The 18629-nt window shown below is 30.0% G+C and overlaps 2 protein-coding genes and 1 long non-coding RNA gene across 5 annotated transcripts; 1 reads left to right on the top strand and 2 right to left on the bottom strand.

The window, feature by feature from the left end:
• Positions 1–5819: 5819 nt before the first annotated feature.
• LOC149880919 (uncharacterized) lies at positions 5820–15794 on the bottom strand. 3 transcript variants are annotated; one of them, XM_090069370.1, is made up of 6 exons: positions 14972–15794; positions 8412–8521; positions 7857–8160; positions 7549–7750; positions 6309–7443; positions 5820–6185 (listed from the first exon to the last, which is right to left on the bottom strand). In XM_090069370.1, exons 2-6 carry the CDS (start codon positions 8493–8495, stop codon positions 6000–6002), a joined length of 1911 nt encoding a protein of 636 aa, XP_089925496.1. In that variant the 5' UTR covers positions 8496–8521; positions 14972–15794; the 3' UTR covers positions 5820–5999. The 3 variants fall into 3 exon arrangements, with proteins under 3 accessions (XP_089925496.1, XP_089925494.1, XP_089925495.1); XM_090069368.1 differs by having other exon boundaries at positions 15519–15794; XM_090069369.1 differs by lacking the exon at positions 14972–15794 and adding an exon at positions 13229–14686.
• LOC149880918 (uncharacterized) lies at positions 9821–18623 on the top strand. Its single transcript, XR_016445805.1, has 2 exons — positions 9821–9907; positions 18358–18623. It is a non-coding gene; the product is annotated as an uncharacterized LOC149880918 (long non-coding RNA).
• On the bottom strand, positions 9973–14626 carry LOC149880920 (uncharacterized). The gene is made up of 2 exons (XM_090069372.1): positions 12396–14626; positions 9973–12358 (listed from the first exon to the last, which is right to left on the bottom strand). Exon 2 carries the CDS (start codon positions 11452–11454, stop codon positions 11080–11082), a length of 375 nt encoding a protein of 124 aa, XP_089925498.1. The 5' UTR covers positions 11455–12358; positions 12396–14626; the 3' UTR covers positions 9973–11079.
• Positions 18624–18629: the final 6 nt, after the last annotated feature.

Raw genomic sequence — 18629 nt, 5'->3', positions numbered from 1 at the left:
TTTTTTTTTTTTTTTTTTTTGTAATAAAGTGTAATGCTTACTTCTCAACCTTTTATATATTTAAAAACTTTCTTACTTTCTCATCCGCTTATTTTAAAAATCGATAAAATAAGTGGAAAAAACATATATAGTTTTAACCAGAAAGCATCTTTTCAATGTTACGATGTAATTTAATTAGGTTACATAATTTATCGAAGATTTTATGAAAGAAATCATGTTTTTGCTTCTTTTTTTTTTTAATTTATCCTTTAATCTGGTTACTGAGTCACAACCCATCAGATATTTTTGAATGCACGATTTTATGTTACGTTCCTATACCTATCTAAAAGAGTTCGTGCTCTTGTAAAGGATCTTTCTTTACCTTTTGAATAGTATATCCTTTGCTTTTTAATGACAAATATACCTTTCTTTTGATTCAGTATACGTTTTTATTTTTTTACTTTTTTTTTTACTTTATACGCACAATTAGTAACTTAATGATTTTCTTTACACATACTCAAATGTGCTGCAAAATGATGTTCGATCGAAAGGTATCAATGCAAAAGCTGCCATTTAGGCATGTTGTTTCAAGAAAACGCTGCTAGTTTTTAATTGCTAGTTTAAAAACTAAGAGTGGTCCACTATCAGCTTGTTATTTGTTATTGATTCGGCCCCACCTAACAATAGTTTCTAGCGAATTAAAAAAAACAAAAGCTTATGACAAAAAATAGGTGAGGCAACCGAACGAAGCCTATTTTCGTGTCATGAACATCTTTATCAATATTAATTTTCGATTTGCAATAGAAAAAGCCTTGTCTCCCTACTCGCAATCAAATCCGTGCTTATAAAGCATCAGCATTTAGTTTTTCCGTTACTAACGAATCAAATACAAACTTCTATACCAGTCTTTTTGCTGAACAAAATTGTGTAATGTTTTCAAGGATTGAAACAAATTTGTAGAAGGTATGTAGTTGTCGCTTTTTCTTTCTTTTTTTTTTTTAAGGTACTTTTGTCTTAAATATATAAGTAATATTAAGTGGATTGATCTCTGAGACCGACCAAGAAATTTGTACTTTTAAGTTAAGAAGGTAAGGAAGAGTCGCCCATTATGGAGCACTTTGTTAAAGAAGATAGTATTTCACTCATATTTGATTAAATTCTTAAGCTTTATTTTGATAAAAATTTCTTACCTGTAGGGTGAAATATCATATAAGGCTAGAAGCGGTAGATTTAATAATAACGCAATAAAAAAAAAAAAACTTGTTGATATTAGGAGATTTTTTTGTTTGTTGGACCATTATTATTGTTTCTAAAATGGACTTGATATAAGATTCCTTGGCAAATCTGTTGTTAAATAATCTTTCACTATTATAGATTTAGTGGAAATATCATGCTTAAAAGAAGTTCTTCATAATTGGATGGGAAAAACAAAATTTGATGAATATATTAGGACCTTGAACAAGTTCATGCCTTTTGCTAATAGATGGCTCTACTAGGATTCGTGTATATAATATCATATGATTACACATCTACGGGGTAGTCACCACATTTATCCTAAATTTCAGTGTATTAAAATTATCTGTGTAAACAATACGTTTTTAATGTGTCAACATGTCTAGTTTTGTGCTAGATAAAGTGTTTTTACGGGGGAAATTTGTTACATTATTTATTTTTTTTTAAAAAAACTGCAGCTGAGGCACACCGTATACTTTTCGAGACATATGTTGAGCATTTTCCATCAAAAAGGACATACAGAAACTGGTTTCGACGCTTCAAAACCAATTATTTTGATCTGGACGATAAAGAACGCTCTGGTTTGAAGATAAGGAGTTGTAGGAGTTGCTTGATGAAGATCCTTGACGCTAATTGAACTTAGGAAATCGTTACAAGTTGATGATTCGACAGTTTCGAAACGATTAAAAGCTTTTAAAAGATTAATTTTTTTAGGGATGATCCAAAAGCAAGGTCATTGGGTGCTCTATGAGTTAACGCTAAGAGACATTGAACGGCGACACTCAATGTGTCGGCGACAATGTATAAACTGTTGCTTGAAAGGCAAAAAAGAAAGGGGTTTTTGCATCGGATGCTTGAGATGAAAAGCGGATCAAGTATGACAATCCCAAACGTAAAAAATTCGTGTGATCAGCCAGGTAATGCATCGACATCTTATGCGAAACCGAATATCCATGACTCAAAGCTTCTTTTATGTATTTGGTGGGATCAGCAGGGTATAATTTATTACAAGCTTCTAAAACTCAATGAGATCTTCACGCCAGATAGCTACCGACTCCAATTGGAGCATTTGAGTCAAGCTCTAAGGGATAAACGGTCAGAATACTAATGCAGGCATGATAAAGTGATTTTATTGCACGATAATGCTCGACCACATGTTTCAAAATCTGTAAGAACTTATTTGGAATCACTCAAATGGGAAGTCTTACCTCACCCGCCGTATTCACCAGACATAACTCCAAGTCATTACAACTTATTCCTTTCGATGGCACATGGCCTGGCTAATCAATACTTCCAAATTTATGCAGACACCAAAAACTGAATTGATACGTGGCTATCATCAAAAGATGTATTTTTTTTTCGACGTGGGATTCAAATGCTGCCTGAAATATGGGAGAAAGTAGTGTCAAATGATTGACAGTACTTTGAATAAAATGGTATGTGTTTCATATTTTAAATAAAGTATTTATTTTGTCAAAAAAACGGCTAGAACTTATTTAAGGTCCTAATAATTGTTATATCTCTCTATCTCTCAACTTTAGTCTTTAACCCACACGCACCATCTCTTACAAAAGCTGGTTCTTCCTTACTTGAAAGATGAAACGTGATCTTACTTGAAAATTGCCGTGATTAACAAAAAGTCTATTTTCAACTGTATTTCATAACTACGTTAATAACAGGACAGCATGGACGCATAACCTATAGGTTATGCGTGCATGATCTTATAAGATTACTTATTTTTAACAAAATTTAACGATAAACAACTAAAATAAACAAAAAATAAACAACTAAACATGCAGTTAATCTCATTAAATAATTATGGATCCTTTCTACGTACACCCTCACGAACACCCTAAAAGGAGATTTTATCCTGTGGTCGAAGAATCTTTTCTAAAATATAATTTCTATTTGTTTCCTTCTATCATATCTGCCTAAAAGAGTTAAATTACAATAAATTTTATACTTAATATCTATGATTTTTTTCTCTGTTTACATATAAATATGCTAACAAAATATTTCTTTATTTTACTAATACTTCATCTGTTTTAAAAGTCTGATGTATAAGTGTTATTAAGGAGATTTATTGAAATTCTATTCTCATCACGTGATTGATTTTTTGAAATTCTATTCTCATTATGTGATAAATTTGTTTTTAGTATTACTTTTAAAAATTCTTTATCATATATCGATCATTGCGATTTATTAATGAATCACTATTTGCAATGACCTGTGTTTTCTAATATTCTTAGGTACAAAGAAAATGACAGTATTGATTGATCGATATTGATTGCTCAAACATTACAACAAACCTGTTGTTTATCGTTATTTTGTATACATGACTTTTTATTATCATCCGATAGATATTTTTTAAAAAGACACATCTTAGTTTAAGATTCTAAATTAATTACATACTGATCAGCATCCGTCAAAAAAAAACAAAAAAAAACGAAAATCATATTTGAACATATGGTTTCTTTTATTGTGTATTTAGGTGTTAATAAGAACCATAAAAGATTGCAGACTTATAGGTGCACTGCAGAGCCCTCCACTTTAGACTTATAGAAATCACATGTCAAAAACTAATTTCGAAACGGTTTTTTAATTTTGCCTTACAAATTACTGCTAGTTATTATTGTTAGTTACTTTTACAAGTTAAGGTTAGTTAGTAGAAATTTCTAACATTCTACAGCAAACTGTAAGTTGTGCAAAATTAAAACATAAGCAATCTTATTATTATTTCTCTATTTTGATAATTCAATAAAACAAGTATTTTATTCGATTCAAAGTATCATATTTCTTTCGAATTCATCACGTTTCTTTCGAATCTTTAGTTGTGAAAAGATTAAAATATTACGCTACTCTTTAAGATCTTTAAAACAAGATTTAATCTTTGTTAATTTGAATTTGAAGGTCAAGCGTTAAATGATAAACAACTGTGGCCATTATCCGGTCATGATGACGAGCCATTTGCATATGGAACTTGAAGTTGGTTACTGATCCCCCAAGCCAAACAATACTGAATTGAACAACATATTTATAATCTCCATGAAGAAAGAAATGATCATCAAGGCAGGTTTGGAGAAATGACAGACCTTCAAAGCTTGGAATATAATTTAAAGGTTTACTTTTATACCAATATCTTAAATATCTAATAAAACAATCATGGTACCACTTACCTTGATTTATCTGTGTAACATATACCCTTCTTCAATATTTCTTTCCAACTCTGTTTCGATTTCTAAAGCAGTGGCTAATTGGACCTAATGTTTCTGTCTTTTCAGTAATAGAATTGCAAAGATGCTAGAAAAAAATTTAAAATAAACTTAACAAGTCTCGATTTAATATTCTTTTAACTTTAAAATGACTCTCGCATATGATATCAATAAAAATAAATTAGACTTGATACCTTGATGTAAAGTTCATACTTATGCTAACCATCATATAGCTTGTAATTCTCTAGTTGTGTACAACCACCGTTTAACCATCCAGCATAAGTAGAGGGCGTAGCATTGTATCTATAAGTCTGAAAATTATCATGGTACTTACTACCATCTAAATACATGATTTAAAATATCATGGTATTTCTGCAAGTTTTCGAACCTTTCTTACAGGCCCCTGTTGACCACGGCACACTATTTTATAAAAAGAAGCGACTTTCAAACCTAAAGTGGAAAACTTAGCAGTGCACCCGAGTGAGTCTGAAACTTTCCAGGGGGTCTTACTAACACCTAAATTCACAACAAAAGAAACCATCGTATGTTCAAATATGATGCACAGTGTTAAGCAACGTAAACAGACAGCTTCGACAAAGCTAGGCTTTTGATTCAATGATAAAGTCAAAGTTACAAGACGTTAAGCTTCCTTTGAATACGAAGTTTAAAGGAAGTAAATACAGTGTGAACAACTTCAAATAACTGCGAGTTTTGATAAAAAATTTCCGTAGTTTATGAATGTGGTTGAAACATCCCATTTGTCTTTCAGGTTGTCGGTTTACTGATAAATAATAGTGACACGATACTTTAAACATCAATGCTTTATACATACGATACGTACAGCGCTTAATTTCGGCTAAAACTGTGCCTAAGACTTTAAGATACCTTTTCGATTATATGACATAACTTTAATTATTTTTGGTTTCGGCGAAACATTTTAAAAAAGGTGTTTACGTAAGGTAAACATTATTTTTAAAATTCTTGTGAGTTTAGGAAATAGTTTAGAGACTTGCGTTCATCGCTTTTGGAAAAGGATATCTTAGTTACAAAGAAAAAAAATTAAAAAAAAATACAAAAGAATAAGAAAAAGGGAGATAAGGTAAAAGCATGTTTAAAAGCAAACAAAGAAAATGTTCTTCTAATTAGAAAAATATTTCTTTTATTCAATGATCATATTAAATGTATATCGGTTTAGTCATTGAAGATAATTATAAAAATGCAGTTGTAAATTGGGCGGTGTTAAAACAATAATAACATAACACGCCGAAACAAAAAACTAAAAGAGAAAAATGAGCGAAGGATTTAAAGTAAAGGAGATGTCTTTTTCAATGTTTTTTGACAGATTTAAAAGTTTAAAAATGAAAAAAAGACTTAAAAAGTCAAAGAACAAAAACCAAAGCTGTAACAATAACTTTATGCTAATAAAAATATCTGTATAAATATATTAAAAAAAAACAACACGTGTATGTACATGGATTTTTAAATCAACACATATATAAGTATATATGTCATTTAAATAATCATTTTTGGATTAAAAACTCGTTAAAAATTGGCATTCCGCAAAATGTTGCTTTATTACATTAACTTAGATAAACTTTTTTTAGGTTTTGGAAATAAAGAGGAAGGTGTTTTTTCAAATAATATTTTTGGTAAGAACTTGTTTGCTGCCATCAGTTTTTGTAAATGAGAATCAATGTTCATACCATTTTGGATATTTGTTTGTAGGTTGATGCAATCCTTTAAAATAGGTAAATTTTCTCTCTAAAAATAATTTTATACAATTGAAGCCCATAAAAAAAAAAAACAAAAAAAAACAAATTAAAACAAGCTTTAAAAAAAGAGCCAAAAAGTTTAAAATAACTAAAACAAGACAACAATTATTACCTCAGTAATACATTTGGCATCTTGGGGAGGATACAAGGATAAAATTTCATTATCTTTTGGGTTTTTCTCTTTTTTAACAGCAAAACTATTTACAACACGAATACTAGGATCATCAGTAAGTATCTGCGATACGTTGCTTAATTTAGGAGGAAGTGGTGGAGAAGAGCAAATTTGGTTTGCAGAAAGTGGTTTGTTAGATTCATTACAATTCTCTTCTAAACTGAGATGTTTATTATTTAATCTTTTACAGATTAGCTTTGGAGTGGCAATCCTTTCAGGCACAGGAGGAGGGACATCAACAGCATCAACTTGTTCTGTAACTTGGACACCATTTTTTACTAAAGGTGCACCCCCCCAACCTGGTTTCATATTACGATTTAATTCTGGTGGTTTTTCAGTTTTTCGTTCTTCTTCCTGGTGCAACACTTGGCTGGGAAGTTTCATAAAAACATTAGACTTTAAATTACCATTAACTTGAAAGTCCATAGGTTCACTTGAGCGGCGTGGATTAAGCTTGGGGGGTAACTCTGGGCAATCTTTCGGTGAATTATTTATAACTGTTCTCCTTTTCACAGCTAATAAAAACATTTGATGTCTTATAGGATCAACTAATCCAGAAGTAAATGAATTAACCATCTTTTTAATGGATAATGCTTTTTCATTTTCTTCTACTAATTCCAAATAAGAGACATCATTGTTACTTTCAAACCTTGAAGAAGTAGAGAAAGCTGAATGTTGTTCACAACTATGACCTTTTTTTTCATGAAATACCATCCTGTTAGGCTCAACTGTATTTGGAGTAATATATCCATTATTGTCTAAACTTTTTATTGCTAAAGTTTTAGGTGATGAATGAGATTGATATTTATCAAAATTTAAAGAAATATTGTTGTTTGTATATTTTTCACCAGTATTAGCTGACAAATCTTCACTTCCGAGGTCTATTCTAGGCAATAAATCATCTGAATCAAAACTCTGCGGATTTCTTGAAAAAAAGTGTTCACTTTTTAATGATTCTGATACATTCAATGGGCATTTGTCATTACTTTCATCAGAATGTGCTTTAATACAATCAAGAATCTCGTTGCAAGCACTTGTTTCAAACTGAAGCACTCCAATACCAAAGTGACATGTACTATAATAAACAAATTTAAAATCATCTTAAAGTATTAAAACCTTTGTAATGAAATTTTTCAAGTCTTGCCTAAAAAAAATTTAAAAAAAATAAATAAAAACTTACTTTCCCATTACAAAAATAAGTCTTTTAGAAGTTGGCTGGCTTGATTGAAATGACATGCAGCTTATTGGCCAACTTAGTACCTCAGTAAGCCCATTCTTAGTGTACAATGAAATTTGTGATTGGTTTATCAACAAAATGTAGTTTCCTTTCAGACAATAAGCTTTAGATAACTTTGTTTCTAAGACCAAAACTTGAAACTGTCCTAAAATATTTAGTTATAGTATTTCATTTCACTAGTCAAAAACATTCAACATTTCATAGATTATATATATATGCACACTCACACAAAATGAAAGCTTAACTAATACCATATTCAGTGTGGAAGTTATTTGTATTCATTGAAAACCCACATTTTAAAATATCTATTATTTGCTTAAAAGCAGCCATCCACTCAGTAAGTAATATAGGATTATCACATCCAAAAACAAGTTCCTCACAATCATCCAAAACCACTTTAAATGCAAACTGTTGAGACTTTGAATGAACGAGCTTGGCAACATGGCTAATAGATTCCATGTGATGTAATTGACATAATATCTTGAGAGAAGAATTTTTGTATTCTCCCAGTACAAAAGGATCGTGTTGCAGAACAAAGTATGCTTTATACCAACCCTAAAACGAATTAGAATACTTAAATAAAAACTTTAAGAAAAAAAAAAAAGTAGAATGTTATATTCAAAAAAAAGTTGTTACACTTGTTGATAAATAAAAATATAAATATATAAAAATAAATATATAAAAAGCTTAACAGAAAAAGATAACAAAATATGTTAACTGATCAGTAATTATTAAAAAAAAATCTATAACTAACATCAAACAAATAAAAGAATTCAAGATTGAAAAATCTGCTATCCTACTCATACCTTATTAAACATGGGCGGTTTCTTTTGACTTTTGATATAAAGATAACCTTGTTTTGCAGATTCTTTTCTATCCATAGACACCATAGTCAATATTATTTAAAGCAATTTTTCTACAGAAGCAAAAAATACACTTATAAAATAAAACATTAAAATCTTCAGTCTTACATACCGAAAGCTAATATGCTTCTGTATGGTGGCTAATATGAAATTGGAACTTCAGTTCAAAAACTCATTTCAAAATTAATGCTTTCCAAAATCAAGACTAAAGCTGTAAGTAATACAAATAAAAATCTTAGTATTTCATTGTAGACTTTTGATTACACAAACCACAATTAGACCTTTGAAATCATTTAAAAAAGTGTTTCGTGTAATGTGTGAGATTTTGCTTTTAAATATTAATTTTTTTTTGACACCCATTTCTTTTGTGTCTTGTTTTTCGGATATATTGTGATTATCTCAGCTTTTAGGATTAAACAACGAGTTTCAAAAACAATATCAAATGGCTATTTTTAAAGTTTTAAATTAATTGATTTTAAAATTTCCAATCTAAGCAGTTTTTTTTAAAAATTTAATCAGAGAATTTTAAAAATGTTAAATTTTTAAATGTGTTTAAATTCAATTGAAATTTTTTAAGTATTCTTATAGTTAATTAAATTCAGCATATTATGTAATTAACTGTACACAATAATTCGCAATGGACATTATCATTGATTTAACTCCCTTTAGACATTATTAATCCTTTTTTTTTTAATAAGAAATTTAACCAAATGGCCGTGTACTAAAAAGTTTCTTTCTTTAAAGGTACTTTTTTACTACTCTAGTACTAAAATAGTACTAGTAATAAATATAATAAAAAATAATAAATAAAATAAATGAAAAATAGTACTAAAAGTTTCCTAAGAGTTTCTTTAGTTTCAAATTTGCCAAAAGAGAGAAAAAGTAGATAAAATACAATTTGAAAACAATGTTTAACAGCTTGTCAACTAAATTTACTTCAAATTGATTTGAATTCCATCGATATCATTCAATTTAATATAACCCTCAGGTTTGTCCCTGAACAGAACACAAGTTAGGATATATTCCTTAAACTCTTAATAAAATAAGTTTCTTATTGAAAGGTAACTTAGTATTAACAGTTTCTTGAGATTTTAGGGCTTCTAGTAAAAAGCTTCTTACAAAAATGTTCTTATATGAAAAAAATGATGTAGAGAGAATTTTAAAAAATAAATTAAGCAGATTTTTCAAAGAAATCTTTAAATTTTCTTTATGTTATTTTTCATTAAAAAGCAAAAAAAAAAGGCAAACACTTTAATTAATGAAGAACAAATAGGAGGCGGCCAAGCTTTTTTTTGAAAGGCAGATTTTTAAAAATTCTAATCTTTTTCCGTATCTTTAATTGAGTACCATAACTCATTACTCAAAGTTTTGTTTTAAAGAGCTTTAACTGGTTACTGTAATGAGAAAAAGGAGACATCAATGAAGTGGTGCTGCATTCAGTAAGCTAAGAGTTAAATTTATGTTGTACAGCAAATTAGTTTCAATTTTCAGACACGCGCTTTTTTTTTTTTTTTTTTTTTTTTTTATAAGAAATGTGTTTATAAGAAATTAGTACTAAAAGCCCCAAAGTCTTTTGAAGCTATAAGTACTAAGTTACTTTTCAATAAGAAGCTTATTTTGTTAAGAGTTTGAGGAATATTTCCAAATTTGTATTCAGAGACAAATCTGAGGATTATATGACATCAAATTGTGTCGATGCCATTCAAATCCATTTTTGTTGATTTTAAAATATTTAATCTTACTTGTTCACATATTTTAAAATTTTATTTTAAATTTTTTTTGCAAAAAAAATGTACCCTTAATGTAAAAAACTTTTTAGTACTTGTCCATTTGCTTGGCTTTTTATTTAAAAAAAAAAAAACAACGTAAAAAAGCAGAAAAAACGTTATTATTTTTAGAGAACATGCACAGTTTTCGCTTACTGAAACCATTTGTAAAAAAAGCGAAAGAAAGTTATAAAAGTTATAAAAAAAAGTTATTAAAAAAAGTTGGATTACCCTTACCATTTTTCAAGCAATTTATTGCAGTATAGACAGAGAGCGTTTATTTACATACTTAAGTCTTATATTAAACTCCTCCTTTAATGCAAGGGTGGTTGTGGGCTTGTTGACATAGACCTGTGATTTCAAATAACCTCATAAAAAGAAATCTAATGGTGTTAAATCCAACGATCTAGGGGGCCAATTCTAATCACCAAAACGAGAAAGTACACGACCTGAAAATGTCTTATGCAGTAATTAAATTGTTTCTCGGGCTGTATGGCATGTGGCACCGTCTTGTTGAAACCACATAATGGGAACATCAACATCATCCAATTTCAGCAGAAAAAACTATGTTATCATATCACGATATTGAGCACCAGTAACAGTCACTGCTTGACCAGTGTCCTCATTTTCAAAAAAGTATGGTTCAATTATGCCTCTAGCCCAAAATCCACACTAAACAGTAACACGTTGTGGATGCATTTATTTTTCGACAATCACATGTGGTCCTCGGAACCCCAAAAGTGGCAATTTTGGCGATTAAAAAAGCCATCTAGGTGAAAAAGTTCTTCATCGCTTAGGATAATTTTGCTTGAAAAATCAGCATCCATTTGTTGATGTTCAATAATCTATTCAACGAACTCTCTTCCCTGTGCATGGTCATTAGGCTTCAGTTGTTGTGTTAATTGAATTTTATAAGGATTGAGACACAGATCTTGAGCGAGTATACGCTGAAGGGAACTTCTTGAAATTTGCAATTCTTGTCCACGACGCCGAATTGAGGTTCCTGGATTGTCACCGACACTCTCACGCACTACTTCGATATTGACATTTGAATGGCTTGTTTTTGGACGACCAGTTTCTCTAACGGATCCAGTCGCCCTGAATTTTTCAATTAATCTCTTCACAGTTGATGAAGTTAAAACACTCTTACGACCGATGGTTCCAACTTCCGAATTCCGATTTTGCGTGAAATTTTCGAGCTGCAGCCGCCAAGCTTTCATTATTTTTGAAATATTGTTCAATAATGAAGACACGTTGTTCTATCGTATAACGCTCCATTTTTACTAACCCTAAACTGTCAGCTGTCGAAGTGTTTTTTATTTTTTTAGGGTTGCCAACACTTTACTGCACAAATGGCAACAAATTCAAATCTTGCGTTAATTTTGGGCTCTTTTTTTTGTTTGGGACACCCTTGTAAGTTCTTTTTTTTGTTTGGGACACCCTGTGTAATGTGTACTTGTATACATGTGTAAACAGATAACTTGAGAAAAAACTTTCATCGGCGAGGTTAAATGTTGAGAATTTGTTTGCTACTTTTAAGTGTTATGGTGTAAAAAAAAACGTTGAAATTTCCAACCAATATTAGACGTAACATCTATTACTTACACAATTATAGTTTTAAAATTTCCTGATATTAGGAAAAACTTTGAGGCATAAGGATATACTTTGTGATTTAAGGAAACAATCCATTGCGTAAATAATACTTATTCCATTGTGGAATCTTGTTGGCGAGGAAAAACATACTAAAGTTACATATTAAAATGTAAACAAGATAATACTTTTCCTTGGAAAATAAATGGTGTGGCAAAATAGCATAGTCAAATTAAGCACGCTAAGTTTTGGTTACTTGAAATCTCAAGAACTTGTTTAGGGTGTGAGCGGTGTTTTTGTATTGTTTGGTTTTAATGAAATAGTCAATCTATTGTATGAAGATGTAAAAATTATATGAAGAAAGGTTTGTATTATTTCACTTAAAAGGATGAATTTTCTAGTTTAAATGAAATATGTTTAAAAATAAAACTTTAGGAAATAGAATAAGTATAAAATAATAACTGAAAATTTTATATTTTCTTTAGCTATCATGTTACTGTTAACATTCTGTTAATAGAAAATCATCAAAATTTTCTATTCTTATTTCACCAATCCCTTATTCTTATTTCACCAATCCCTTATTCTTATTTCACCAATCCCTTATTCTTATTTCACCAATCCCTTATTCTTATTTCACCAATCCCTTATTCTTATTTCACCAATCCTTATTCTTATTTCACCAAATCTCTTATTCTTATTTCCAACTTTTCGTAACAGCAAAAAACAGCATTAACTTTTAAAAGTTAGAAATTCTGAAAGATCACTTTGGTCAAAACTTTGGCCCAAATTGTCCCAGATTTAATTAGGTTAGAGATAATTCCTACCAAAATATCTTTCAACAAAATTGGTCTAAACTAAATATAATCGGTCTAAACTAAATATAATTGGTCTAAAATAAATATAATTGGTCTAAACTAGATATAATTGGGCTAAACTATATATATTGTCTAAACTAAATATAATTGGTCTAATCTAAACAATTTGACAATAAGTTCAATTTGAAGCAGTTTGTACTGGGGAAAAAGTTGGGATTTAGATCATTTATGCCTCTCCATAAAATATTTTGAACTAAGTTTGAATTAGGGTTTACAGTGATGAGTACCTTCACTTTGGCTCTTTCTGGTGCATCATAAAAACCATTAATATAACACAAAATTATTCAACAATATATAATGAATAAATAAATGACATTCTCCTAAAAAATAATGCGCAAAAAGAATTTTGTAGCTATTTTTAGAGCTGGATTAAAGAAAAATAACTGAAGCACTTTCAAGTGTGAAAGCTCCGCGAAAAGAATTCTTTTCTAAAACGGAAAAAGAGAAAGAAAATGCATTCAATAATGGAAGGACCCTTTTTAAAACGTCCCTTTTAAATTTCTTAGAACATTTTAGTGCATTTTATTACCTAATTTTTTCTTCTTTATTTCAACACTTTTTAAACTTTGTTTTACTTCATCTTCTCCCGTCTCTGTTTACGTCACAGCAACGATTACTGATTTTTTAGAAATTTCTCACCAAGTTGTAATCTTTTAATTTTTTTTGTTTGATTGTTTGTTTTTTTTCTTTCTGTTTCTAGGCATTTACGCGGTAATCAGAAAAAAGTAAACTTTAAAATCTATTACTTAAAGATTATTTTAAAGTCACAAATCTTTTATCACAGACTTTATACAAATCAAGATAAAAATTTAATCAGTTTTTCGTCTGCAACATAAAAAAAAGAGAAGGACTTATGACCAAAAATGGAGCTTGAATTACGATAAAATCTATGCATTCTCTGTGGAAGTCGTGATTTTTTGACACGTTGCTAGTCAAGTTAACAAACATCATGCTTCTAACTTGATTTGCTCATTACAAATTTATTACTCTGTTTAAAATATATTTCTATAGTTTCTTAGAGTCTTTGAACAAAACATCTTTTAAAATACGAATAAATTATTTGTCATTAAAGAATGCAATCAAGTATAACAACTGTTTCCGGATATCATGTCTAAATGACCGTGCAAATATATTTGTAATCTTTAAAAATTTATGCCTATTTTATCGTCATTTTATTGTCATTGATAGTTTAAAATGTTATAAATATTCAGTTAAAAACTTGATAAACTTGAAATTTATAAGTTAAAAGACGAAAGAAGTTGGCTATTTTACCAATAAATTCTTATCCCAATTTAAACCTTGATGTCACAATCATCCTATGTCGAGTTAAACTTCGCGCCTCAAAATACTCGAAATTCATGTCGAGCAGAAAGTGATTTCTGATTTCAGATTTTTAACACAATTAATACACGCTGTTTACGCCGAGAGGAAATTCTGCGAACGACGAAATAATTCGTATACGTTATTACGAATTCTTCGCAGGTGGTAAATAGACGGATGTTTTAAGCCATTTTTTTTTTCAGTATTTGAATTTTTTTTTTTTAATTGAATTACTATACTTCATAGTCTTTTTGTAAAAAAAATATCATTTGAATAAAATAATTCAAACTGTCATTTTATTTAAATGAATTGCTGTCTATAATAGATTATTAGACTGTATTATATCAACTGAAATTTTTATTTTGCTTTGACGCATAAAAAGAAAATTATAAGCCTTTTTCTTAACGTATCTAAAATGACGAATGCGTAATGGCGTCAAGCGTTAATTCATCAAGACAGCAGTTTGTCTGCGTTTAAAATGAATTACAAATTTTAAGAAAACCATTTTAATTGTAACTAGACAACATAGAAATAAGTACGATAATCTACGAAGCATTAAAATAATTAAGTTTGCTCAAAACATGTAAAAAATTAATTGCTGACAGATGTTTTTGTCACTGATTAGCTTTTTATCACCTTAATTACACAAGGGTCGCACTAATTCTCTTTTTCTGAAAACTGATTTTATATTTTATTACTGAACAATTTTTTTTTTTAATGTTAAATTTATTATTTCTAGTTTTGTTTGTTTATAAACTAGTAGTAACCAGTACCCAGGACCCAGCTAAAACACACGCTTTAACCTTTCGGGGGATGTCTAAAGATACATTTAATGTGTGCGATACTTTCCAGTAAAAAAAGAGATGGCTGTGAGCTTTATCTCCATCAAGTACAAATATAACAACTGGTTGTTACATAAAAAGATACGATGCTTATTAGGAACTCTCCATACCTTATTTATTTTTTGAGGCTGACCTTTACATTTGATGACCCTTGAACTTTAGGCTGTCTTTTGCATCGTTTGTGCTTTCTCACCCTTGTAACCTACATAATGCTTTTAAAAAAGTTTAGCAGTTGAGAGTAGATACAGACCTTTTCTGCTTTCTTTTATCAAAAAAAGTTTGGCAAGTAATCATATTGTGAGGGCGTTCTTTTTAAAAAGTTTTTATTAGTGTATTAGTATGCTTGTGTTAATAATATGAAGGGTGTTAAGGTTGAGGAGGTTAAGGGAAGCTTTGGGCTCTAGGGTTGAATATAAAGTAATGTTGAGATTGGGGTTAAGTTTGAGGGTATGGCGACTATTTGGTTAGGAAAGGACAAGTTCTTGCGGCTACTTGGTTTGGGCTGAGCAAGGTTTAATCGCTAAAGGGTTAATTTTGTGTTTACTGTCCTCAATATATTTTATTATACAATATATCACAATAAACGTTTTAATAGTTTGTAATGCTTAGCACTCTTTTATTCATTACGTTGATAAAATACAAATAATACGTTCTTACTCTTCTTGAAGTGTTTAGTACTGTTTTTATTGATTACTCCTCCTCTTATTCTTCTTCATTAAACGAATATCTCTTCTTCTTCTTCATTTGAAACGGCTAAAACTTCCCTTTGCTTTTCTTTGATCAATATCTCTTTTGACTTCTGTTTAATTTTTTACTTCTGTCTATTAAAATTTTCTTCTTAATATTCTCTTTGTTCCTTATAAAACTTCTCCTTCATTTTAGTTCTCTTTAAAACTCCGTCTTCCTTCTGAAAAAACTCCCTTCTACTAAAACTAATTTTTTTTTTTTTTTGAGCTTTTATTGTTTTTTGCTTGTTTTCAATTGCGTCATCATTTGTTAACATGACAGAGCCCTGTTTGGCAGCTACTACTAAAAGTCATAAGAGATGCTGCTCAAACTGTTGAAATTGTAACAAATCGTAGCATCTAAAAGTATTTTAAAATGTGTTTGTTAACTTCCATACTTTATCCGCACAAAATAATCATATAAATAAGTTCTAGCTTTTTTTATTTTTCGAAACATTTTCGAAGCTTTTCTGTTTTGTTTTTTTTACACAAACTGATGTCTGCCGCAAGTTTGGCCTTTTTACGCTGCTCACATTTTATGCTTGTCCAAAATTTTCATTTGGACGAAGTGATTTGCTAGATTCATGTTTTTGGAGACATAATCGACACCATTTTCGATTACACTTCTTGAGTAATGGCAAGATGCAAGCTCAGGCCAGAAGACGGGTGTTCATAATTATGTTTTCGGATCAAAGGCATCAGTCGCTTTTTTAAACTTTCACGTAAACTTCTGAGTTTATGTTTCCGTTTGTGAAAAATGGCTGAGTTTTAAATCACACGAACAGTTGGCTAACCAAACCATAACTTTCTTGACAAGTTTTTTGGTTTTAATTGTTTTTAGCAAAATTATAGGCTTCTTACCTTTCGGGATTATTTCTGACCTGGGAGTGTCAAACAGAGGAGTTCGATTTTTCTTACATCTAGTTATGAATATATTTTCTTTGTTTTCAACCAACTTTTTAAAAAACTACCGTTACATTATTTGAAAGGAAGTTAAATTTGCTTCAAAATAATAAAAAAAATGATCAAAATTGATTGTGTGGTTTTCGAAATATTTCGAAAGTCCCATGGGTTATTATCATTCCGGAGAGACTTTATATGCTATAAATTATGATATTACGTTGTTGCAAACGTTCTTTTTTATTTTGTAAAAATAGTGCTAAAATGGATGCAAGCACTTAAAAAAGCAAACGATACGAATCGAAGCGGAATTTTATTAGGTGATCATGGTGACGATTTATTGAGACAGGTAAAACGCCTTCAACTCTTTTGCCTCCCCAGGACTAATTAACATTTAATAATACCCTTACATAAGTGAATTTTTTTTTTCAAAATATATTTTAAGCTTGGTTTCAAAAGAAACGAAAACTAAAAGAGGAATTAAGAAAAGTGATTTTTTAAAACATAAAATAATATAATACTGTTTGATTGCCAAAATCCAAAATCGTTTAATTTAAAAATTGCTTGATAAGCCGCTGTATTTATTATTTGCAATTTAAAAATAAAGATTGCCACTTTATTGTTTTAATAAAGTCAAATTCTTCAAAATAGCCACGTTGTGCAATGTTTTGGTGTTAAAGTTTGACTCCAATTGAAGTGGTTGAACTCTTACGCGAGTAAGTTCATCTCTCAACTTTACACCACACACTGCGGCCGATGTTTTACTGACTAATTTGGCGCATCGTTCAATAGCTTGAATATGACAAGGGTATATAGAAATATTAATTTTCGAAACGTTATGCTTGGCAGCTAACACATCCAGGTCAGTGACATTAGATTAGGTGAGAAGTCGTGGTTCAGTGATTCAGAATTCTGCCAATCAATCAAATCGACTTCATCTCTTGCTGAAATGTTTATTTTAGTGATTTGAAATATTCTAATTCCATATTTTTCTAATCTCGAACGCAATTGCCAACTCCTATATATTTTTACGTTCATCGTTCAACCTAGGAAGAAGAATGTTTTCTTGATGAGCGAAGTATCAATTACGTAGAATCACTAAACCTATAATTGCTTTAACTTCGTTGGAGAGATATCGTAATTCGTAAAATGATATGAAACAGATGTCAATTTCTATGTTTGCAAAATAATTTGCTTTAAATTTTAATAATTTTACGGTCAATGCTCTCGTTAAAAATATGGTCTTTTTTTCTAAATGTGAATTCCAACATATATCTTCTCCTTTCGTTCATCCACAAATATAACAACAGCCTTACCCTATGTACACTTGCCCTAGTGGTCAGATATCTCGCCATCAAGATATTACGTTCCTCAGTATGCACCTCCACGACGAGGTGCACCTCACGAATATTATCGAGATGGAGTTCGGAATCCGAGAAGTACCCGTGGAAATTTTCGTCAAATATTTTGTTGAAATGTTCCCTTTGAACATTTACCTTCGCTTTTATTATCAAAATGAAATGATTGTCCTTGAATTAAAACCCCTTTTAAATTTTTAATTTTTTTTTTTTTTTTTGTAATAAAGTGTAATGCTTACTTCTCAACCTTTTATATATTTAAAAACTTTCTTACTTTTTCATCCGCTTATTTTAAAAATCGATAAAATAAGTGGAAAAAACATATAGTTTTAACCAGAAGGCGTCTTTTCAATGTTACGATGTAATTTAATTAGGTTACAAAATTTATCGAAGATTTTATGAAAGAAATCAAGTTTTTACTTTTTTTTTTTAAATTCGTGCTTTAATCTGGTTACTGATATTCTTTTTTCTTGATTCAGTGTACGTTTTTTTTTTCTTTTTTCTACTATATAGGTAGTGATGTGAGAAACCAAAGTTTTAAGTTCGAAACGATTCGAAACGAAACTAAGCAGTTGCTGTTGTAAGCATGCAGTCGAAGTCATTCCATAAACTGCTTGGCTTGGAGGCTGCAGCTGATGTCCGACCAAGACCTGAACCAGGACCAGGACTTCCAAAAGCAGGAGCGGGAGCACCAGCACTAGAAGATGTTCCTACAAAGTATTATATAATACAAATAGCTGTAAAACTAAAATAGCAAACAGAAATGAAAAATTATGTATTATTGT

This window comes from Hydra viridissima, unplaced genomic scaffold (genome assembly GCF_058129835.1).
Source record: "Hydra viridissima isolate aposymbiotic clone 2 unplaced genomic scaffold, HvirCarnegie_v1 scaffold_12, whole genome shotgun sequence".
NCBI lineage: Eukaryota > Metazoa > Cnidaria > Hydrozoa > Anthoathecata > Hydridae > Hydra > Hydra viridissima.
This window is presented reverse-complemented; position numbering and strand designations above follow the sequence as displayed.